Genomic DNA, 25,119 nt, shown 5'->3' on the forward strand with positions numbered 1-25,119 from the left:
TAGAAAACAAGGTGGTACAGAAATGTTAATAATAAGATGAAAAGGAGTAATAGAAAATCATATATTATTTCACACAAAAATAATGTGGAAAATATCTCTTCGTCACAAAAACACTACTCAGATGCAGAAGAGGACCACACATCTCAGTGGATTATAAGAGTATCTGAGTTGCACTTTAAAGGGCACAGTCATATGGTGGCAACTATAGAAAAACAAAACAAAAAAAGGTACATCCTGGATCCAAAGAAATGCATGATGAATCCCCATTCCCCAAAGGGATTTGGGACTTGAATTCTCAGAGAGTAACCCTCAAGCCATAGAGGACAACTCTTCAAAGACTGAGGGGAGTGTCAAAGTCTATGAAGGGTGCCATGTGTCCTCCTTTACAGAGGATCATTCTCTGCTTGAATGGTTATTCTGTTCATTTTTTTTAAACATAACGAACCAAATGAACTGCTGCCCATCTCCAGTTAGTGGTGAACTGGGCAGCAGACAGAACCGGTCGACCTCCAAGTCACCTGGCCACAGTTGTCCACCCTTTGGTGAGATGTGTGGTATTTGCATTTGAATTAAAATAATTATTTCTACATTTGCATCTGTACCTATGAATTAGCATGTCCAACTTGCTATTCAGTTTTGTCCCCTTTTTGGGTGATGCAGCTCCTCTTCTTGGGCAATTTGTAAGTGCCACCCTAAGTGGATTGTGTGGATGCTGATCTTCCATTCAAAATGGCTTTAAGCGAAACTGCTGGTCATCCAAAGTGCTCAGGATAAATTCAGGTTAGCTCTGTAGCCCCTGGCCTAAATTTCTACTGTAGGCAGGTTAATCACAGTCACCTGTTTTGATGGTGCTCATGAATTTTCAGAAGAATCAGGACCAGAAAAAGAAAAACAAGTTGTTTACCTGAAGCTTTCATTTTTCTGGATGATTATTTGTGGAGTCCCATATATTCTGAGCCTGCACAGACCTAACTCCAGCATCAGGCTAGGGTTAGCTCTGTACACAAGTCTGGTACTCTCACCCTTCTCCTTGAGAGATTTTGCAGTATCTGTGTAAGATCTGAGGAGTGAATCCTGAGGGACTGAAGCTGAACTTGCATAGTTGCTGTGAAACTGTCACGAATAACATCACTGACTTCCATTCAGCTCTTTGACAGCACAGATGAGTTCTTGAAGAACTAAACTTTCTGCATATCACACCTAGCCAAGCTAGGCATGGCTGGGTTGTTTATGTTAGTGCAATATTCATGGTCTGATTTGGATCGGGTCCATGTCAAGTCAGGAAGGAGGGATTAAGCCTCACCCCTTTCATTTTTGGTCCAACTCACCCCACTACACTAGGAGGAGTTAAAGAAAGAAAAAGTAGCTGCAACGGATTCCAGTGGAGATGGTTTTTCTTCTTTTAGCCATCTTGCTTGAAGACAGGTGGACTATGGGGGTAAAAATGGGCAGTGCAAGGATTAACTCCACTCGCAAATAGCCACAGTCCTGATCCGAACTGCCTCCCTCTTCATGTGTACGATAAGCCCATCATACACAGTTCTGCTGTGCTTGATTAGCAGGAAGTTTGGTTTGGTCTCAGGTCTGCTCATCTTATTTGCCATTGTGGGCCTCTGTGCAGTTCCATATGTAGGTCCCTATGCAGAGCCAGCTTGGGATGGGTTAGTTCCAAGGTCTTTTGATGGACCCTTATGTACACTGCTTTCCAGAGTGCTGGATGGCCGAGACTAGCCACCCTTTTAACGTGGAGCACTTCTGAGAATTAACCACCTGGTTCTCCATCACTGTTTTGGAAGGATTAAGCTTTGAACGCATGCAGAAACACAGACATGAATGTGGAGAAACATATCTAAAGGGCTCATTTGACAAGGACACTACTAACCTTCTCCCAAGGAAGCTAGCCGGCTATTCATTCAAACCATAGGAAGAAGCAAATCATGTTGAACCTGTACACAATGTTACACTTTGGAAATGATTTCTGTGTTGCTTGATATCCATCACACACACTAAACACCAATTCCTGGAAAAAGAACACTGCCTTGTACAGCAAAGTAGCCAAATACTAGGAAGCAGGGGCACACCGGTCTGTGCACTGCAAGAACTTAAGGCAGAGGGAAACAGTATGGATTCAAGCAGGCCTTGCACAATCTAATCCAAAAACCACAGGGCCCATGACCAGAGGAGAAGAAGAAAAATAAGTGAGACGGTTAAACCAGACAAAATTATATCCGACTGAGAACAAACAGGATGCTACTGTGCTCTGCTTTAAGCACTGCTCAAGTGCTACCAAAGTCTCCACAAAGGAGGTAAGTGTCAGATCCCATAACTCTTGGCTCTATAAATACATAAGTAAATAAAAGCTTATGTATTCATTATATGCTGTCTTTCCAAATTCAAATTCTGGCAAGGGGACTTACGTGTAACATAAGAAACAATAGCATCCCAATAAACAGTATTAACAGTCTTAAAAATAAATAAAGGCTTGTTCAATAGAGCCATGTTCACTCATTTCTCCTTGTCTATTTAAATAACACAGAGCCTACAGAACTAAACACAGTCCACTATAAATGTATTACAGCTTAACCTCTCCCCATGCCTGTTCTTATAGTCTTGGACAAACACTAAACCCAAGTGGTTTCTTAAGCGCCTGGCAGGCCACCATACATAACTGGCTTGGTGGGACACAAGTGATTCAGAGCTGCCTTAAAGGAACCAATCTCCCATAGCATTGTTCATTATTCTGCATGGTTAAAATCTCCCTTAAAAAGGAAAGAAAGTGTGCTAGAACTGCTCAATTAACAGCTGCATTTCCACCCATCTTCCCCTCCCACCCACTTAAAGGAAAGCTATAAACAACTTGAGCCTTCTGGTGGAGATTCTTATATGAACTAATCACAGCCAATTTTGGTTGCTATTCAGAATTTAAATCAAAGAGAAGCAAATGTAGAAGCAATCTGCATGGGAAGTCATTGCTACAGCACTTGATCCAGAGTGATGAAGAAGCTAGCAGTGCATGCTGAGATCTGATGGAGATCACGCAGACAGTTTCCTAGAGACCAGTATCAGAGTCTTGGCGAGATGTTCCATGATGGATCAATGATATGTCACTTACTGATAATATTCAATACATTATGAAAATATTGCTTCATCCTGCTATCAATAATGCCACTCAGAAATCTGTCACTTACATCTGTTCCCTCTGTTGCTTACTTCTGTCATGATCTCAGCCACAGTGTTTTTAACTGAACCAATAATAGACATTTTACTAATAGCATCGTAATAAACCAAGAGCCATCAGTTTAAGGAAACAAAACAAGAAGGCCCAGCTCTTAAACGTTGCCACTTCCCTCACTGTTGCTATTTTCTAACACTACTAGCAAAATGAAAGAAAACAGAAATAATAGCTGTTAAGTTTTAATGTGTCTGCTCCACCAGGATTTCCAACATGCATTTATTTGGACAGAACGCATCGTATTTGTAGTGTAAGTCACAACTAAAAATCAACATTAATAACTATGCCACATAAGAAAATATGTCAGCAGTTACAAACTCCCATCTGATAGTTTGCAATTCCAACCATCTTTCACTCTGCTTTCTTGAGGGAAGCAGCAAACATCAACACAGCAATGGCTTCAGTGTAAGCTTGAAGCTAAGCCATTTAAGTTCCGCCATCAGTTTGTATCTCAAAGGCTGCTGATATCTTCAAGGTGTCATAGGCTAAAACAAATATTAATTCTGTACCTCAGGTCATTGATCAGCAGCAAGATTCTTACCTGTAATGGATTTAACAGTGTCAGTGGATGCTGTATGCCCAAGCAGGTCATACTGAACTAAACTGGAAGACTCTTCAGGAACTTCCACTGAATTCTTCGGTCCTTTTGTCCAAGTGTAAATCATTTCACTCTTTGGATATGCATCTGAACGACATCAAATTAGAACACATGGGTGGGATAGTTGTATGGATGGTACTTAAGAAATTGCCCAATCCTAGTTGGCATCAATGAAAACATTCCTAATGATTTCAACTGAACTGAACCAGGACGACAGAAGCTAAGGCCCAAGGTCCTACTTTGTGGCTCCTGGGATTTTCCAGATTGTCATGCTCACTTCCCTTTGCCCAAACACCTTTTCCCAAACCCCCAATCCATTGGTAATTTTGTGCAGTTTTTTTCCCTTTTCCAAAAGCCCTTTTCTAAGGCCTTGTTAGTGACAGCAAGAGATTTACATGAAAATATGCTGGGTTTGGGGGGATTTTGGCCCTATTCTTTGGCCTTCGGGATCACCCTCCACTGGAATATCCCCCGCAAGAATTTTTCTGAAATGGAACTTGTCCCTCAGGCTGAACGATGCTCAACATCCATGGTTTATATCTGAATTAAACTTAGGAACTGATATGTCTCTAGCTAAAATCAATAAAAATACTCCTATTGATTTCAGCTGATCTATCTAAATGGCTAAGATCAAAAACATGTGTATCTGGCTATTCTCTAACCTATTTCTTAGGCAAACATCATATTGGGAAGCTCTACCAGGATGCGAGTCAAAGCAAGGACTTACAACTCCCAAACTTCAGAGGACAAGCATGACCATCCATTGGGAAATCGACCAGTCTCATGGGACACTCAGCACTTATGGTGAGCCTATATAGAATCAAATGCAATTAGTCTTAAGGTGGTGTTTTGCCTCAGCCGTAAATCTCTCATGTTAAAATACAATATAGAAACACATATAAATCCACTACCTCATCGTATACAGGATGGTGCCATTTCTCATTATTCTAAAAAGCTTATTTGGGGCTGTCATATTATGTGAGACTGATTTTTTTCCATTCCGGAAGAAAGTGTCTGGTGTCCACACTTTGGTAACCATTAAGTTGTTTAATCTTAGAATTTCAATTGGACCATCATATTTTAATCTTTTGTCCTCCCATGTCTGGCGAAAGAAAACATCCATCGTGTATTCCTACAGTAATTCAGAAGAAACACAAACTTAATATGTTTCATATGCATAGCCTTTCTATGAAAATCCCTCAAGGACAAATTAGTCATTGGTAACTGTAAACCCCCAAACACATTTCTATCAATTAAACTGAACTATGCACTCCTTAATACTTTAATTTTCCACATTAGTCATATAAATAATTTGCTATACATATTAAATCAATCAAAATAATTACTATAATCTAATAGTATGGCAAGAAGCACGCAATTAAACTTGTACTGCAGCACAGAACTGGAAACAAAATGATTAATTCACTAACACATGTTAATGATTTTTATGGCCAAGCTATTTTTTTAAAGAGATGGACAAATTAAAATATGCACTGGGGAGAGACATAATTACTTATATCAACTCAAATTACTTGTATCAACCCAAACCAAAGAAATATTATCTAAGTTTGGCAAATAAAACACTGATTGAATCATCTCAAAAGAAAATAGCAGGTCTTTAACCAAATGATAATATCGCCTCTGATTCAACCATCACTTATTTACAAGATTCTTTCCAGTGACCTTAGTAGGACTTGAAATGTGGACATGTTCCCTAATGAAAAGCCCCCTGTGAAGCTCAGTGTGTATTTGCAGCTAAAACGAAAAGTGACTCCAAAGCAAATAGGCATTAGCCTCAATGAGAAGGATTGAGAAATATGAGGAATGTGCCTATGGAGCTATTCTGTCCATTGAAGCAGACTCTTAACAAGGCCAACTTGGAAGCACCTCTAACCACTTGGGCTTGGTCCCAGTGAATATGTGCAAGGCCAGGACCTTAGTGAACTAATCAAAAGATCACTAGACACGTCAAATACTGTACATGCATCAAACAATGTGATGGATCAAGAGCACTTTAAAGACTGAAGTCATGACTGCATATTTGCTGTGACTTCACAGAATTGCAAAGGGCAAAATCCCCCACAGAATGCAGGGCTGAGTGCAGAATTTAGCTTCCTGAGAATTTCAGTTTGCATATTATTATTTTAGTTGCTCATTTATTCATTTAATATTATTTTAGGGCAAGTTGAAGGTGGTATGCAGAATAAAAAACATGTAAAATATATAAGTAAGCAATACATACACAATAAAAGGATATAAACAGTATTTAAAAACACAAACTACACCAGCTAAAGTCTACAGCCCACTGATTATGGGTTAGTCAAAACAGTTTTTCAGAGCCTTCCTAAAGACTTGCAAAGGGGCCTGATGAATCCCTTATCAAAACTGATTCCAGAGCTGTGGGGCCACCACTAAAATGCCCCCAGGCCCTTACTCAGCGTCCTCAACCTCTTTGGCGGCAGGCAAAAAAGGGCCTCTATTGATTACTCTTGTTATTAGTTTAAAATAACTTCTATCCAACCCTTACGACTGCAACTCGCTATGCCGAAACGGGACACACTGCTTAATAAGACTTCTACTAGTAGTGAAGTCAGGGTCCTGCATAAATTTCCCTCTCTTCTCAAGACTTACAGAAGCATCATAAACTGTGCAAAATCAAGCAACTCTGCTTCATTTTCTTGATTCAGATTGTCACTTTGTAGGGGATGGGGTTGTTGTTGTTTTGCTTTAGTATAGAGACTGTAGTTTTGACTCCACTACCAAAGCCCTCTGTGCATGCCCTTTCTGTCCTGCATTCTACTAGGTCATGAATTATTCTATATTGGGATGCTCATTCTCCAAAGAATTGGCTATATCCTTTCCAAAGCAGGTGTCAATCTACTAAAGGCATATTTTTTTTTTTACATTGGTCTAAATCCAGCATGCACGGGAGGGCTGGAATCAGGGCTGCCATTTCTAATAATAGCCTGAAAATTAAGCTGCTGCTGCTAATCTTCCCTACTTTGCATGATTGACAGTGGTTCACAAAGACACTCGAATTCATCTTTTGCTCATTCCTGGGGTTCATTCCCCCTCCCTCAAAACCTGCAAAAGGAAAGAAATCCAGCAATACATACCATTTCTACGTCAGAAACAGGTCCAAAACTGGTGACATAGATATCTGTTTTGACTTCAGTAACAGGACCTAATGTACAAGAAGGAAGTGAGCAAGAAAAATTGAAACATTTCAGGTTAAGAGGAAGGAAAGTGGTACTGGAAAGTAGTGCCACATCTTATGCAACTGTCATTTTGACAATTGACTGGACTTACTGGAGGAAAATGTGCAGGTGGCCTATGAAGCCTTGTGTAATGCTTATTTTCATACAATTTAGTTTCTAACACAAATATGCTGGTATAATTCATAGTTTTGTAATGCATTGTCTCTTGTTAAGATAGGCAACCATATGCATACATAGGAAGACCTGAGAAAAGCATTTGAAAGCAGGGCGGGGGGGGGGGGATTCTTCACACCATAATCATGATTTTCCTTCAAAGTGGAGGAGATATGACAAATGTTAAGCTCATACAGACAACACCAAATTGCATTTTGATACTAAAGGATGGAGCCCTTCACTCTTATACCCTCCCTTCCATTTGCATATACACCGCGAACTTGCTGGTCAGCAATTACATTCGAAGTAGCATGCTGTGATTGGCACTCCAACAAGTGCAGGTGTGACCCAGCTGCACCGAAGGAGTGAGGCATTAGGTCCTTTATGGATTTTCCGTGAGGCTCGTGGCGCCTCACCATGCTTTGCTCAAAGGACGCACCAGGATCTGCTCCTGAATACTGATAGCCCTGACAAAGGCAGCAGGATAGTATACTGATGCCACTGAGAATTTGCTGGGTAGGGGATGTAGCCCTTCAGAATATTTGAATTTGACACACACTCCATCTGCTCCCCATGGCATAAGCAGTTTTATAGAATGGAATGTATTATCATCATATTATTAAACACTATCCAAAGGATCCAATGGTGTGTACACTTGATGTTGTGCCAGCAGAAACCCACACATGAGAAACATCAGCAGCACTTGCTAGTGTGAAAGATTTCCTGGGAATCTTGCCACAGCAGCCGGCACTATTGTCATGGCAAGTGCTAGATTCTGCAAGCACAACAAGGGTGCTGACAAACCGCTGGATCCTTCCCTTTCATCTCATTCCCCTTGTGAGAGTCCGGAACAGATTTCATGTATTTGTCAGGCTGCTCTTTCATTCAAGCAGTGGACAGAACCAGGCTTGCTAAATTTCAGCAGTTTGTTTTTCATCACAAGCTGCTCTGTATTTTTCTTGGTTAAAGTAAAACTCAGTACAAATTACTAAAATTAGAAAATTTGAATGTAACAAAAGAGCTGCTGCCTAAGCCTCACTGTATAAAAGTGCTAGTCTATCATTCAGTGCACCCCATTCAGCAGCCTACTTTCTCTCTTGACATGTTCATGCTAAGTGACTGCCTTGGGCGTTGTTCAAGACCAAAGTGCTACCAAGATGGATCTCAAAGAATCCAGGCACGAAGCACACTTTCCTTATCCCCTTTGCCATATAGCCCTGTACAACAGGCATTGTGTATTACCTAATAAGTCATAAACTAGTTGTTACGAGGACATCTCGACTGACAGTGTGCTCTAATTTGTGGGACTCGAGTTTAGAGGCAACCCTGGTCATGCAAGCCCTAAATGACTTGGGATTCAAGTACCTGAACCTCTCCCTGACCATATATGCCCATGCTCTTAGACCTCGTGGGAAGGGGTAGGAAGCACCATCTCACTGTCCCACTGTCAGGGGAAGTGAAGACATGAGACAGAGGCTTCTCAGTGGTGGCACCTGACTTTAGAATGACCAGCCTCAAGAGGTACACTTCACACCAAATTTATTAACACTTCAGTGCCAGGTAAAGACCCATCTGTTTACTCTAGCATGCATGAGTGGTTAGCTATGGCTGATAATGGTTTTGGCACTTTTACTACCTAGTTAAATACTGTATTTTATTTCTATTTTCTTGTTGTTGCTTGCCTTGGAATATACTGAAGGGTGGAATATGAATAGAATGATTTTTTTTAAAGAACTGTTGCAAATTTCAACTATATATAATTCATGGCTGCAAAAAACACCCCTACAGCTCAGTTATGTCTATTTCAACTTGCCTTCACAAGAAGTTAATAGTGGGCACCAGATGAATGGTTTATAATATTTGGGGCTCCTTCATTAAGAAAACAACATGTGTCAAAGAGAGTGTGGTAGATAGGTATAAAATTATGTATGGTACTGAGAAAGTTGGTAGGGAGGCTTTTTTCTTGCACTCATGATATGAGAATCTTGTACCATTCAATGAAGTTTGACTTTGGTAGCACAGATAGATAAAATGGAGTATTTCTTCAACTTCTTGCAAGTTTTCTTTCAAGAGTATGCATATTTTAACAGAAAAATGTCCTGGGCAGGCTGGGAGTTATAAGAATTTTTCCTATCTAAACATGCATACATTTGCATATCGTATTTCCAACAAATGCCTGCATTCAGAGAATCCAATCACTCAGCCCGTATCCCCTTCCAAATGACAAAATGACTGCAGGCCTGGTGACAAAACTCTTTAAGCCTTTTTTTTTAACAAAAGGTAAGACAGATTTGCCTGTGTGTTATATTGTTGTACATGCAAATGTTACTGTGTGTCACAATGCAGAAAGAAAGCAATAAGCAGCTAGCAAAGGAAAATGAATATCACCCCATCAGTCAGAGATGAGAGGATGGGGCTGTTCACTGCACACAAATTCAAAGCTAGTTAAAATTGCCTGACTCCAGTTTCTAAATTATGGTGAAAAGATCAGTTAGGAAGAAAATGAATGCAGTAATTGTCATCAGTCTTTACCAACAAAACAGGAATAGGCTAGGTTCAGATCACGGCCACCTCAATCTGCTCCTGTAATTTTTTCGTTCAACTTTGTCAAAAATCCCTCATTTTCTTCTATAAATTGTTTGATTCATAATTCATCAAAAATAATGCTACAACTGCTTTTAAACCAATACCTGAGAAATCTCACTGTTTCCCAGTGAAATGACACTTTTCACAAACATTGCTACATTCAATTGAGTGTTATTATTCAGTTTTCTACATAGCTGTTTATTCCCACGGCATTTTCACCACCTGGGAAAGAAAAGGTCCCTGCTCCAAGAATCTTACCACCTGACATTGAACTAGAGGGTGGAGAACTGAGGGGAGGCACAGTATGGATGTGAAAGGTATGGAAACAAGAGGCAAATATGACCAAATGCATTAGCACATACTTAGATTTGGCAGGGAGGAAGCATATGCTCAGAAGTACCCCTGAACTTAGTAAAACATGTTTCAGGTAGGCCTGCTGATCAAGCTCTATGGGGAAAGGTTGAAGGAGCAGGATAAGTTTAGCCTAAAGAAGAGATGATTAGTAGGTGATATATTGGTCACCTTCAAATAGCTGAAGGACAACCACACAGATGAAGGACCAAAGTTGCTTTCGGTCCAAAATGATAGGTTCAATTTACAAGAAAAGGGTTCAGATTAAAGCACAGGAATGATTCCCTGACTATACAAGCTTTTCAGAAAGACTAAGGAAAGAGGTAGACCCTCTTTTGTTAAGAGGTTTTAAGCAGAGGGCAGATGGTCACCTCTTAGGGGTGCTATAATGGTGTAATTCCTGCAATTGCAGGAGGACTCGACGTTATGACCACTAATTGTGTCTTGTCTTATGACTGTGAGCCGCCCAGAGGTGTTGTGGCACAACTGGGCAGCATACAAACATTTTGAATAAATAAGTAATAAACAAACAGGTCCCTTCCAACCCTATGATTCTGAGTAACATGCACGAGGTCAAGCAAAGCTGGGGCAGTACCTGTGAGTGCCTGGGCCCATTCTCTCTACTTTCTGGGCTTTCTTGACCCAGTACTGACTGCATTTTCTGTTGGGCAGGGGTGACTCTCCAACTGTTTTACCTACAACTGCCAGGATCCCTCACCATTGGCTATGCTGAGTAGGGCTGACGGGAATTGTAGGCACAATATCTGGAGGATTACTAACTACCCATGTGTGCCACAGAGAAATGCTGAAGCCCCTGATGCCATCTTCAACCCCCTCTTAAAGCTACACACAGGGAAAAAATCATGAGGACCACAGAGTCACTCTTCCTGAGCTCCCTGGGAAATCATTGTGGAACAACGGAAGGTCTGAATAGCTGGGCACAAAGTCCTGTTAAAACACGACTCACCCCTGAGTATCAAAGTGCCACTCCATCTGGTTTGGGGTTATCATCATTGTGATAAACTTACCAGTACTTACTGCAGGGCTTTTGCTCTCAGGTGTTCTTGGAAGATGCAAGCTCTATCTATATCAGTAGTTTCCCTTTTACATACGAATTACAATAGTGGTCAAGCAAACTTTGTATAGCACACAGTAAAGTTACTTCAGTGATCATGGAATACCACCAGGCTGACATTTGCTTGTTTAAAATTTTCATCCTATCTACACCCTCCCACATACAAAATTGAAGCAGATTAAGATAACAGAAGGCACTAAAGGCACTTAAATTGTCCATATAACATAACTCCTTCCCTTCCTTTGCTGTATCTCACACTCTTCAGTGTAAGTTCATTTCAGCACAGGCCTGCCTTTTTCTCTTTTGTTCAAATTATATTTTCTGAAATTTCATGTGCCATTATAGTATTGTTTAAATAAAACTTAGAATTTTGGGCACCTAATACATATAACACTTATATTAAATAGCTAGCAGTAAGAAACATAGATAATAAGATCTACTACCTTAAAAAATGGGTAAAAAAACCAAAGTATGCATTATCTGAAGTATGAGAATATTGTGTAGTGAGGCCATTTTTGGAAATTAAAATGCCAATTTAGTACCATTTCAGATTGTGTGTTCATACTTCCTTGGAAGTAAGTTGTAAGCTCAAGCATAAGACACAAACACGAAATACCAGAAACAGCCTATAATAAGCCCTAAATCTGTTTTGGCTTATAACTGGATACACCCAGACCAGACAGTAAAATCTGTGCATGAGGAAATTAGTTTAATTACAATATAAGGCTTTTGAAACCCAACTTCTCATGATACTAACACAAAACAGTTATATAGGAGGCAATTCATTTTGCATTTGATAAAGTTAACCACTACTTCCCAGGAGTCCCTCCTAAAATTTCACCAAATTAAATGTCTTCAAAAGTCCCAGGTTTCATTCAGCATTCTAGGAACTATTTATAGATAGATCGCTGAGCATTTTTAACAATTGGCTAAACAGTAAAGGAGCTTTAAACACCACAGTGGGCACTGTCAAGATTGAATCATCATTTTGCAGGAAGGAAAATTTCAAGGAATGAAAAGCTACCTGGGTGCAAAACCCAACTTTTACTCAGTTTCACATAATCCAAAGAGGAGGTTCGGCATCACAATAAACAGACTAACCAAAGGCAACTTGTGCTGACGCTCTTAGAGATGGACCAAGACCATTTTTTGCCTGTGGTGAAGAACAAAATGCCATTGCCCATTCCATTCTATCTACAGAAGCCAACTGGAATGGGAGTTGGATCTTACTGCAGCACTGCTAGAAAGAACATCCTCAACTCTTCTGAGAGCAACGGGAGTAGAGGACAAGTTGCCTAGAGTGCTCAGCTGTCTTTCAACAAAAATGAAACAGCTATGGGGCAGCTGCTGTTGTCCAGTCCACACCAGTCAGCATCTGCCCCTGGCGCCATCACCTCCATCTGCCCAGTGGCTGGGCCAGCCTTAAGCAGTCTGTTCCACATGGATATCTACTCTTCTCTGCCTGCCTTAGCTCCTTATTAACATATGGGTCCATTTAGGATGCTAATGAAAACCTCTCAAGCCCTAAACACCTGCCTACATGACAAAGCATCTTCTCCAATATATTTGTTCCTGTTCCTTGAGATTTGGTGCTGCATAATGAAGGGCTCAGTGTCATGCCTAACAAACCGAGTTACACCTAGATAGTACACTTTTGGTATGAACCTACTTAGCATCCTAAAAATTCATGTTCTCTCAGCCCAGGCTTCTCCATTTGCAATACACAGATAACAACACTAACTTTCCTTACAGAGTTTGTGTGAAAAATATGGTGTATCTGAAAGGCTTTAAACTCTCGAAAGCACAAAATAACACTTGGCATTTATAAGCTGAGACTTCTGCCTTGAGCTCTGGTTCCACACCTGCAGAAGTTATGTCTGTGAGGTTTGTGACAAAACTGGGAGGATGCTTATTCACTTTTTTATTAAAATATTTCTGTTCTGACTGCCCATCTCATCTCCAAGACACTGAGGTCTGCTAATGTGAGGATTTAAAACCATCCATATAGTTTCATTCTCTACCCCAATCTGAAACATATAAAGCAGATAACCTTTCAATATTAAAGAAGCAAAAAGGACAAACGTCTCTGAGAAGAAATGTGTTTTCATTGGTGGCAGAACCTCAGGCCCTCCCAGGGGAAGAGTTTCATTACCTGGGTGCTTGCACAGAGAATGCCTTTTCCTGCATCACTTACAACAGTGAGTCTGACCATGGTGGAACACTGAGTAGGGCCTGAGTAAGGAGACGGCCCTTCAGTAGCTTTGCTTATATGAAAAAGGAAGGGGCAGAGCAATCCTATGGCTGCTGGACAGCACCTAGATGGCCACCGGACTGCTGGGATCCCCACTCTGACTAGTGCCCCTGCCATTCCAAGGTGCCGAACTTGAGGGTCAGAGGAGCACAGGGGTGACCTTAGCCCCCTGCCCCTTCTGTCCTGCATGCTATGCCTGCAGCCCTCCAAGTGCACAGGGTTATGGGCAACCCAGAACACTGCACCCTAAGCTATGCATTGACATGCACACAAGTACAGGATCTGAGTCTTGGCATCCATGCATGTATATATTTACATGTGCTGCTTGTTTCGCATATTTGATGCTGATTTGGCTAGCCATGGGAGAGTCATACAGGTAGGAAAGGAAACCCAGCCTGCTGTACTTGCAACAGTGCATTTGGAGGTCAGAAGTATAACAGCTGTAGCAAGGAGTTGGAGCTGAAAGCAACCTCATCTCCATCACCTTCCTCACTCCAGAAATGGTCATGGGTAGAAATGATGAGGTAATTTGCTTTTCACTTTTATTCCCCCTCAGCCTACCAGCTCATAATGCCAACAAGGTTGATAACGGGGGCCAACTTCGTGATCCGGACACCTGTCCACTGGGGACAGCGCTAAGAATAACCATCACATTTTGCCAAGGTCACTGAGCAGTAGACAGATGGCCATAACTTTAGTCACCACCAACCTGGGAAAGGAATCAAGAAAGGCAACTTGCAGGTAAATATTCCCATATCCTCTTAGCTGTCCCCTGAGTCATGCAGTATTGCCGTTTGGACAGCATCCTGGAAAAGTGATCAGCTCCACTTCATGGCTCACACAGTGGTCATAAAGTTATTTTCCTGCACAAGTCAAATGAGCATATTAGAAAAGTAGAGAAGTAATTGTATGGATTTTTAAAAAACAACCTATCATGGGAACACACTTTCTAATCTGGAGATTTTCAGAACATCACATGCTGTGCTTTTCCAGTTCTTCTCTTGTTTTCTTATAGACTGTCGCCTAGACGAGCTTCCGATGTGGCAAATGGGAAGCAGAGATGTGTTTGCAGAAGGTAAAGCAAGGGGGTTAGGGGCTAACTGGGGCAGAAAGACTCTTCCCTCTTCCACTCAAAAGCATCCTGTCCTGCAACTCTTTCCTATTTAAAAATAAATGATCGCTGAGGCTTCATTAGACACATTAGTTTGCCCTTATGAGATGGGATTTGCCCAAGGCAATCAAGTGAGTTCATGTGTGAGCTGATATTTGGACTAGGGCCTATTCATGCAAAGTTCATGCTCTTGGTTGCAAAGGGATGCAGTTTTGTTTTACTTCCAGCTTAGAAGCATTAAGGACTATTTTCAGTTTCCATGGAAAGCCTATCATCATCACCATATTACTATTATTACTACTATTATTACCCTGCATTTATATGCTTCCTTTTCTCCTCTTGTAAGGAGATCAAAGTGGCATACACCTTCCTTTTATCCTCAGAGCAGGAACCCTGTGAGGCAGGTTGGGCTAAGAGTCCAAGGTCACCTAGTGAGCTTCATGGCCAAGGGGAACTAGAACCCTGGTCTCCCTGGTCTCCCAGCTCCCCAGTTCAACACCTTAACCACCGCATCACGCTGGACTGAGTCTATCTCCTGCAGTAAGTAGAACAAAAGTGATGCCTTCACCGTGTCATAGCCACTAGGATGGGGTGAGCTGCCATCCAAGAGAATTTCCACACAGTTCCTGATATTTGATCCCCACCTCCCACCCCAGATCGCTATTCCTTTTACTTAGAGCAATGGAGGAATCAAGCAGGCAGTGTTCCACACAGGCACTCTCAGCTTCCATTGTCCGGCCAACAAGCAGAAAGCTACTGACGGGTAATACTAGAAGAGAGTATTAGGCATATCATCTTCAGTATCATCATTATCAGCAAACAAAAGGAGGTTCAGAGGGGTGATTTGTTTCACTGTTTCATACAAATTTATGAGGAGCCATTCTTCTCATGCCCACCAAATTCTGGCTACAGGTTTGGTCCAACCATACCTGCAGTTGTGTACTTTGGAAGTAATTACACATGCGGTACAATCCTGTATGTATGTGTGCATGTATGTGTCTACTAAGGAGAACACTCCATTGAATTCAGTAGGGCTTCTCTGCATGTAATTGAGTAGAGGACTGCAGACATTCAGTCCAAGTGGACATATATTTACCTGGCTGCAAGCACCACTAAACACAGAGGGATTCATTTTATTTCAAATACTGATACCCAGTGCTTTTTTTGTATGAAAAAAGATGCCAGAACTCATGAAATTATTTACCTTTCGCACATAGTCAGTCACTGTACACACACCCACACACGTCAGTTGTGTAACGAAACAAAATGGTCACCGCCTGCAGTACGCACTCAGCGCGCGGTCACACGACCAATCGCAAGCCGAGCAGCACCATCACAACCAGTGCGGACAAAGTACGCATGCATCGGATTCGACACACAAGCAGCCCACATGCACCGTTTTGATGATTTTGCCGCCGACCTGCTACGCTCGACAGGGCGATTCAAATCCACGTGGACCAAACATCAAATTTTCAAAAGTTACTTTTAAAACTTGGAAAATCTGTCAAAAAAAAGGTGCCGGAACTCTGTTCCTGTGCGTTCTATGACAAAAAAAGCACTGCTGATACCCAAAACATGTATACTTCTATGCAGGATTACACTGAGTATTCTAGATATAGATCTCTTTCCTGCTTTATTACAAGGGATTGGTGCACAGTTTAATATAAAGAGGGATAGCATCATTCACGGCAACCGAAATACGGGTTCCAGTGACTTGTTTGTTAAGGCTACAGAGGGCTATATTGCCATGGAGGAAGGCTGAACTGACTCTTTTGTTCCCTTAGCATTCCCTCTACTCCCAGTAGACTGCAGTAGGGTGACTGATGCAGTCCGGCAGCTAAAACTACAAACACACCTTTCCATGTTAAGATGGTTCTAACAGGCCAACTCCTCTTCTTGACTGAGACATTAGAACGGTTTTTGTGTTTGGAGCTACAAGCATTGTTGCAGTCCTGATTATTTTCTTCTACAGGCTGAAAGAGCAGCAAACTCCAGTGATAAGTGGGAGTGGATAAGCTATGCTGTTGCATTAAATTAGTAACAATTAAAATGGCATGTTAAAGATTAAGGCAACCATCTGGATAATACTTACAAGCTTGCAAATCTCATTGAAGAGAAAGCAAACTTGTAAGTCGTGTCAGGACTACATCCTTTAATCAGTATCTGTGGGGAACAGACACCAAATCCAACCTCAGAACACTTAGATTCTGATTTAAATAGGCTCTTTAAAAAAAAAAGTTATAGAATAGCCTACTTAATAATTTTAAGTGGTCATAGTGCATAATGCCCTGTCCATGGTAGCCCCATTCAGCTTTAGTAAACTCAAGGTTGTGGCTTCCTTTATGGAATTTATTTATTTGTTTATTAAAACATTTTTATGCCGCCCCATTCGCCGAAGCCTCGGGGCGGCTTACAACAATTGAGCCATCTCATATTTGGTCTTCCTTTTCTTTTTCTGCCTTCAATTTTCCCTAGAATGATTGTCTTCTCCAGTGCACCTTCTCATGATGTGCCCAAAGTACTGCAGCTTCTGTTTTGTCATTTTTGCTTCCAGGGAGTTGTTTTAATTTGATCTAGGACTCATTTGAGCATCTTTGTCGGTTCAGGATATTCACAAAGCTCTTCTCCAGCACCACGTTTTAAATTGATGTTCTTCCTGTCAGCTTTCTCCACTGTCCAGCCTTCACACCCATACATGGTGAGCAGGAATACAATAGTGTGGATTACCTTAGCCCTGGTCTCCAGTGAAACATGCTTACATTTGATTATCTTTTCTAGTTACTTCATTGTTGCCCTTCCAAGTCTCAGTCTTCTATTTTCTTGGATGCAGCCTCCACCAGAATTGATGGCTGGGTCAAGATATACTGTGGGTTTTCTAATTCTATAGTTACAACTGACCAAACATCCTTAGTTCATAGAATTGCTCGCTAGCTGAGTTTCCTTTCCACAATGGGACCTTACGGTCAAGGAAGATCAGAGGTTTGAGAAGATGAGACAGCCCAACACACCTATGGGGAAGTATGGGTCGTGTGTGCATGAGTGTCTTTAAGAATAAAAGAAGGAACCCAAAAAAATCCATTTTGGAACAGGCAGAGATAGAAGCTGAGAGATCAAGTTCACACAATAACAGAAGGAAATTAAGCCGTGGTGGTTTATTTTCTCTCCTCGCATGTTCCAGGTCCAAGCTGCTATTCATACCTTCCCCAGGCATGAGTTCTCATGATATCCAAACCCAGCAAGGGCATATGGCTGGGGTGTTTTACAAACCCATGGCCTGCTCTAGGGTTTCAGAATGGCTTGTAAACCCCTCCAGCCAGGCACTACCACCTGGTTCAAACAACACAACAACCCATGCCTGGTTAGGATAGTTGCATCAATTAGCCAGTGCATGAATGGCATGCACTGTGAGTGAAAATAAGCCACCGTGGCTTCATTTTCCTTGGTGAATGTTACAGCCTTCCCAGAGAGTGTTCTGAGGGTCAGCTGAAAACTAAAAGGATCCTGGAGTCAGTCAGTCAGTCTCTCTCTCTCTCTCTCTCTCTCTCTCTCTCTCTCTCTCTCTCTCTGTCTTTCTCCAGGGATATGATCTGGGGTAGCAGCTCTGTTGCCAGCTTGTCTCCATGCTCTACTGACAGGACACAACAAAAACACCATAATCCCAGTCCAGCGCACTTTCAAAGGAAGTCTGAATGCAGCTCTCCCTTCTTGCTACTTTGAGGAGTGGGGAACACAAAATGGTAGAAACATTTAGTCCCTATTCTGATCCTAACAAATGTTAAATCTCTATAGTAATATGTCAGGCACACTGTTCAGTTTTTCATACTATGGCAAGGAGGCTCTGTAAGCTTCAATGCCTTTAAAAAAAACAAGCAACAAATGACTTTTTTGTTCTTTTTATCATGCACTGGTGTATGCTTTTGCTGTGACCCAAAGAGAAAGCAGAGCCCATGGCTATTGGCCTTTCATGGATTTCTGGCACCACTTTCGGTAAATGCTATAAAACACTATATCACCATGGATTTTATACTGATCAGCTAAAGAAGCCAAGATCGGGTCATATGCTAGCCAGGCAGGCAAGTTATGATTATTTTAAAGCAACTAAGCATGGCCACCTGTGTTCTCATGCTTGGCCCTATATAAATAAATGAAGGATTACAATAGCATTGGACTTGTTGACGTTAAAACCAACATTTTTCTGCAGGAAAAATATGACCACTCAGTGAATTACTGTCAAGACACTGGCCATTCCAAGCTCAAGTCGGAAAGGATACAATTCCCAGCATCCTCCATCCACCTATGTACCAGTCCTGATAAAACTGAGTCCTCCTCACCAATGAACTGGTAGATTTAGTTCTGACTAACTTTAATGACAGCCCCTGCTTCCTATTAAGCCATTGAGTATATCCAGCTTGACAGCAACTTGATAATGAATGAAGATACACAAACCTTTACAAGTAGCTATCCATGTTCTTAACCCAACTATCCTGACTTTCCCTCTGTACAGAGAAATTGTGACTTCACCCATAACACCCCACTCTTGCTATCAATCAGCATTAATGATTATTACTGGCCATCTTCTTCTGATGGGAGAAAGTCTCTTTGGTAGCATTCTGAGATCTTGGCTCCCTAGAAATTAAAAGCTGCCAAGGGTTCTCAAGTGCAGATGGGTTAATCATCATGGAGAAAAACAGCCGTGGTCCAAGAACAGTCTCACGCCTGTCTCCATTGCTCCCTCAGTCACTTTCACCATACTCTTCCTGCAAGTTTTGGTCAAGTGTCATAAGGAACAGCCATGGTCTGAAGAGCCATTACTCTCTTCCTGCTTCATTTGCCTATTAACAAGGGCCAACTTCAAAGTAAATGTCTGCATGGGCCAGTGACAAACCTGCAGGTGACTGGCCAAGAAGCTCAAAAGAAAATTCCAGCTCACAGGAAGACAGGAACATAAGATGCTGCCTTATATTGAGTCAGCCCATTGGTCCATCTTGTTGATGCTGAGCAGCAGCTCTACCAAGAGATGTTCCTTGTTCTACCTGGACACCTCCAGCAGCTCTACCTGGAGATGTCTTGGGATTGGTCCTAGGACCTTCCTTATGCACCTTACATGCACCTCCACTGAGCTACAGGCCCTCCCCTACTGTAACTCCTTTCTGCATTCTCCACAATCCCCCAAACTTAGGATCTGACCACATGACATGCTAAGCCATGGTAGGTTAATGAACCCTCAGGGATTAGCAGCACAGGTGGGCAGCCATGGGGCATCGGCAGGACTGAGATATGAAAAGAGGAACCAAGACTGCAGGTGTCCTAGTAGGACACAGAATTGCCAAGAGTGGCTCACAGCCCCTTCAAGGCTGTGCTTTAACCTTCAACATCTCTACATGGCCTTGAGAAGAGAAACTTGCTTTTGCTATAATTTTTAATCCACTGTTCACTGAACTTTTAAAATGAGTTTCACAGTAACTTTCCATAATGTAATAACCTAACAGGAAGTGAAAGGGGGAATAACCAGGCCTAGGGACTGGCTTACTGGTCCATTTCCCTGTCCAATATTGACAATGGAATATTCACTTTTTGTCTGCTGTTTGATCTTGGCCAAAGGTTATCCAGTATAATTCACTGAGGCCGTGATCCTACAAACATTTAGACAGGGGAAAACGGCTGCTGCTCCTGGCTGAGGCATGCAGGGAATCGTATGTGTTATAGACTGTGCCTTGATCTTAGTTCAGTGTTGCCTTTCCAAAGCCATCCATGGCGATTTACAAAAAGCTGTGGAAAATAAAGTTTCAATGAAGCCAAGAATGCTACTGAGAAGCTGGCAGCTTACACGGACAAACGACCTTTAAAATTATTTTCATTCTGGTGACACTTGCTGCAACTTTTCTTTATTTCTATTTTAATAACATTTTAAAAATGTAACTGTGTGTTGACTCTGATATTCCAGAATGGAAGCCAAAGACAGAATGATTCACACTGATAGCAAGAAACCTTACCTAATGTTACTAATAGTTACACATTTCACTTTCCCCCAAATAGGTCATTTGTTTCTATAATTAGCATGCACATCAAACCTGTTGGTATTGAAACCATTTTTGTTGTTGTTGTGATAAAGAAGGTAATTTTGAAAAACGTGACCACTGTTGCAGCATATTTGACTAAAAGCTTTTTTTGAACTGGTCAAATGCCCAGATCTATCTTCCCCTTTTTGGTGTTTCTCCTCAGGCCTCAAAATCATCTAGGAGGTCCTATTCTGATTAGCAAAGATGTAGGTGATGGGATGAAAACGAGTGCTTTTGCAAGGATGGCATCCCGCAGCTCAGAGGAGTCCATATGCTCAGCTCACTCCTGATTTTTAGAATTTGTCAAAGCAGTGTGGTGCAGTAGTTGCAGAGCTTGGACAGAGGTTCTAGATCCCCACTCTGCCATGAAACTCACTGGGTGACATTGGGTCAGTCACAGACTCTCAGTAAAACCTACCTCACAGGGCTGTTGCATGGCAAAAAGAAAAGGAGGAAGAGTTTCATGTACTCTACATTGGGCTCCTTAGCAGAAAAGCAGAACATAAATGTAACAAATAAATGTTGATAAAGATGTTTGCATTTAGGAAGGAAGTTGGTCACTGCAGTGAGATTTAGATTCACTTTTATTGGCTTCCTACTTTCTAAAAAGTTTTTTTCATTCTATTAGATACTGCAATGTTTTATTGCAATTTTATGGTACTGTTATATTTTTAAGCTTCCTGGCCACTCGGGAGCTCTGTAGGTAAGTAATATATGTATTTTAAATATAACATTTTGAAATAAGAGCTGAAATGGTCAAGTGGATGTGGATGAGAATCCAAGTTCCACAAAGAAAACAATAGGAATATTCATGTAGTAAACAAGTGTTTCACAAAATCTGGCACATCCCCCTGGCCACTGTGTTCTCCAGAGTAGATACAATGAAATAGTGAATCAGTGCTGATATTAAATCTTCCATTGCTTATCAACATGTACCATACTTTTAACATTAAGTTTTCTCCTCTCAGTGCCATCTTCCCATATCAGCATTCAGGAGTGAGTGTCCCACTTTAAAAAGGTCAGTTTTACTGTAAATACTCATCAGCAACAAAAGCCCAAGACTTGGAAGAAAATTACTTTCTTTGGGGTAGTAAATATTTAATTATTATTCATTGATATTACTTTGGGTTATGGCAAAAATATAAATCTTTGCACACAGTGGCATGATTAAATCATAGAATAGTAGGATTGGAAGGGACCAGCTCTGTGCAAGACACCAAGTCAAACCATTCCTCTAAGATGGCTGTCCAATTGCATCTTGAATGCCTCCACTGTGGGAGAGCCACGACCTCTCTACATAATTGGTTTCATTGTTGTACTGCTCTAACTGTCAAGACATTTTTCCTGATAATTAGCCAGAATTTGGTTTCTTCTAACTTCAGCCGGTTATTCCATGTCCTGCACTTTGGGACAATCAAGATGAGATCCTGTCCTTCCTCTTTTTAATAGTCTTTCAAAGTATGCTATCAATGTCCCTTCAGTCTTCTCTTCTCAAGGCTAAGAATGCCCAGTTCTTTCAATCTCTCCCTGGATCATCCTTGTTGCTCTCCCCTGAGCCCTTTCCAGCCCGTCTACATCTTTCTTAAATTGTCGTGCTCGGAACTGGACACAGGACTTCAGATGAGGCCTAACCAGTGCCGAGTAAAGGGGATCTAGTACTTCACAGGATTTGGAAGAGATACTTCTATTAATGCAGCCGAAAATAACACTTGCCCTTTTTGCAGCCATGTTACATTTTGGTTCAAACCAATTATTTGGGGGCATGGCAGGGGGTGTCAGAGGCAGCAGGGGGAGTTGCAGAGGTGAAAATTAAGAAGATGTTGCTTTTGGCCAACAACCAGGATTTCCCCAACGCATTTTGTTGCCTGAGGCAGGTCAGCAAATGGTTCTTTATCGGTCCGGTCAAGGTACATAGTTGAGTTAGTTATTCAGTTCTTTTGATCCCACTTTTCCACTATGGAGCCCAAGATGGTATCCATGATTCTCCTTCTCCTCCCTTTATCCTTAGGGCAAACCTGTGAGGTAGGTTCATTTGAGAGTCAGTGATGGACCAAAAATCATCCCACAGGCTTTATGGCTCAGTGGAGTGGAGACTAGAACCACCTGGGTCCTCCTCCAATACTCTGACCACCGCACCGCATTTCATCTAAACTTCATTACAGTTCCTGTGCTGGTGCTACCTTTGTGCTTCACCTGGACGGTGCAGCTGGTGCAGCACATGATGCTGTGGTGCTGAACAAACCTCTGGCCACATGAGTGTCAAAGCAACCTCAGTTCTACTCTTAGGGCTTTGCTTCCAGTCTCTAGATCATCTTCGTTGCCCTCCTCTAAACCCTTTCCAGCCTTTCTCCATCTTTCCTAAACGGTGGTGTCCATTCGAAGCCGAAGGCAACATTCGGCTTTTGCTTCCTTTAGCATCACGAAGACGAGTTTGCCAAAGTCACTTTCTCCCAGAGTTCCTGTAACTGCTGCTTTGTCCACTAGGTCTTCTCTGTTGGTTAGCATCAGCTCAATGACAGCGATTCCTCTTGTTCTTCCTCCACTTTCTGTTGGAGGACATTATCAGCAACACATGGAAGGAATCTCTTGGGGGGGGGGGGGGCGCTGTGTTTGACAGAATTTATCTCCCAACAGATATCAGGGAAATTGAAGTCCCCCATAACGATGACATCGTCCCTCCTTGAAATTCTGGCGATTTGATTTTCAAAAGTTTCATCCTCATCATCTCCTTGGCTAGGGGTCAATAATAGACTCCAACCACTGTGTTCCTTTTATTTCTTTCTCCATTTATATTAATTCAGATGCTTTTGATGGTGCTACTAAGCTCATCCTCCTCTAGTTCTTTCTAGTTCAGCCAAAAGGTAACATTGCTCCCAAAAAAGAAACACAGGGCTACAGATACTATCTCCAGAAATCAGAATGCATTGTTCAGTCTATGTATTACAAGCTTTAAAATGCAGCAAAAAAAATCCACCTTTTAGTTTAAGCTAGGGAGCAAGAAACAAAAACAAAAGGAAGTGGTCCAAGTTCAATTCAACTTAGATTTAAAAGGTTTTTTCCTCCAAGGCTATGAATTGTCCTTCAGTTTCAAATATGAGCTTAAATTAAGCCCCATTTCATGAACCATGTATTTTCCAAAGCTCCTAGTTTACAGGGCCATTTGTACTGCATGGCAGCAACAAATTTGCTGTTAAGCCTGCATCAGCAAGCCCTGGGCCTATTCCACATATTAAGGGCACCACCCTCTGCATGTTTAGAGAGAAAATGCCCTACAACTCCCAGCATCCCCTAGCCAGCTGGAAGCCATAGAACATTTTTGTATCTCAAAATGCAAAGGACTTTGCCGAGATGGCCTTCCACCTTGTCTCCCCTTGGTCCAATACACTGCTACAGAAATTATTCAGTTCTTCTTGCCCCTTTGACCATGTAATGCCTCTTCTTAAATTCCTGTACTGGCTTCCTGACTGTGTCAACATCCTGCACATGTCTCTTGTCCTTTTCTGCAAAGGCCTCCATGATTCGGCTACTATTATCTCTGTACCCTCATATCTCAACATACCCTTAACTAGAATTCCGTCACTTATCCTGATGCAGCACCTTCAGCTGCCCAAATGCTCCCGAAAAGCATTCTGCTTTTTCTCCCTGAAATTGACTCCCAATTTGCATGCATGATCTCTCCCTACTTTCTTCAAACCACTCCTCCAAACTCGCCTGTTCTGTGAAGCCTTTAGAGTCCCAATGGCCCACAATAACAAAGCCATGTGTAGTTGAAGCATGTACATGGCATACTCAAAATGTCCACACATTCTTCGCATTTACATCTACTTCTGTTGCTTTCCTTGGTGTCTAGTCTTTATTTGTAAAGTGCCAGGGATACCATTAGTGCTATACTGGGGTAAGCAACATATCCTATCATTCCACACGATCAGCTATGCTAGCTAGGGCTGATGGGAATGACAGACCAAAAATCTGGTAAAGAACATATTGCCCATCCCTGTGCTCTATAAATAAGCCCAGTTAGTTTGACAGCTACTGTCAGACTAACTGGGTTTTGCCTTCAGATGGTCTTTCAGCTACTCCTGCCATTCAGACTAATGGGCCTGGATGAAAGAAGCATTTCCAAGCACATCTTTCTATCATCCACTCTTTGTGTTAAGGTGTATTGCAGCCTTCCCCTACTTGGTGTCCTCCAGATGTTTTGAAGTTCAACTCCTAACAGCCCCAGGCAGTATGGCCAATGGTGAGAGTTGTAGTCTAAAACATCAGGAAGGCACCAGGGTGGGAAAGTTTTTTGTACACCTGTAAATGGAAAGGGTACAGCAGTCCAAAGTTTCATGGTCTGCTCCATCTAGAGTCTAGAACTAGACCCTTATCAGCATGAACCTGGCGTAACAATGCTTTTAATCTGGACCTCTGATTATCTGACCAAAATATCACCCTGTGGGTCTCCTAAGGCTCCTCAGTCTTATGCAGCCTGGCCTTTCC

General features: G+C 41.8%; 1 protein-coding gene across 1 annotated transcript in view; it reads right to left on the minus strand.

Annotated features, from left to right (window-relative positions):
- The window catches only part of GABRA4 (gamma-aminobutyric acid type A receptor subunit alpha4), a 61,304-nt gene that overhangs the window by 31,474 nt on the left and 4,711 nt on the right, over positions 1-25,119 (minus strand). The window contains exons 3-6 of the mRNA XM_044418027.1: positions 6,947-7,014; positions 4,742-4,962; positions 4,558-4,640; positions 3,774-3,917 (exon numbers count right to left, since the gene is read on the minus strand). Coding sequence (XP_044273962.1) covers positions 3,774-3,917; positions 4,558-4,640; positions 4,742-4,962; positions 6,947-7,014 — 516 coding nt within the window. The remainder of the gene's footprint in view (positions 1-3,773; positions 3,918-4,557; positions 4,641-4,741; positions 4,963-6,946; positions 7,015-25,119) is intronic.

Source organism: Varanus komodoensis, unplaced genomic scaffold (assembly GCF_004798865.1).
Source record: "Varanus komodoensis strain SLA01 unplaced genomic scaffold, ASM479886v1 scaffold9, whole genome shotgun sequence".
Taxonomy (NCBI): domain Eukaryota; kingdom Metazoa; phylum Chordata; class Lepidosauria; order Squamata; family Varanidae; genus Varanus; species Varanus komodoensis.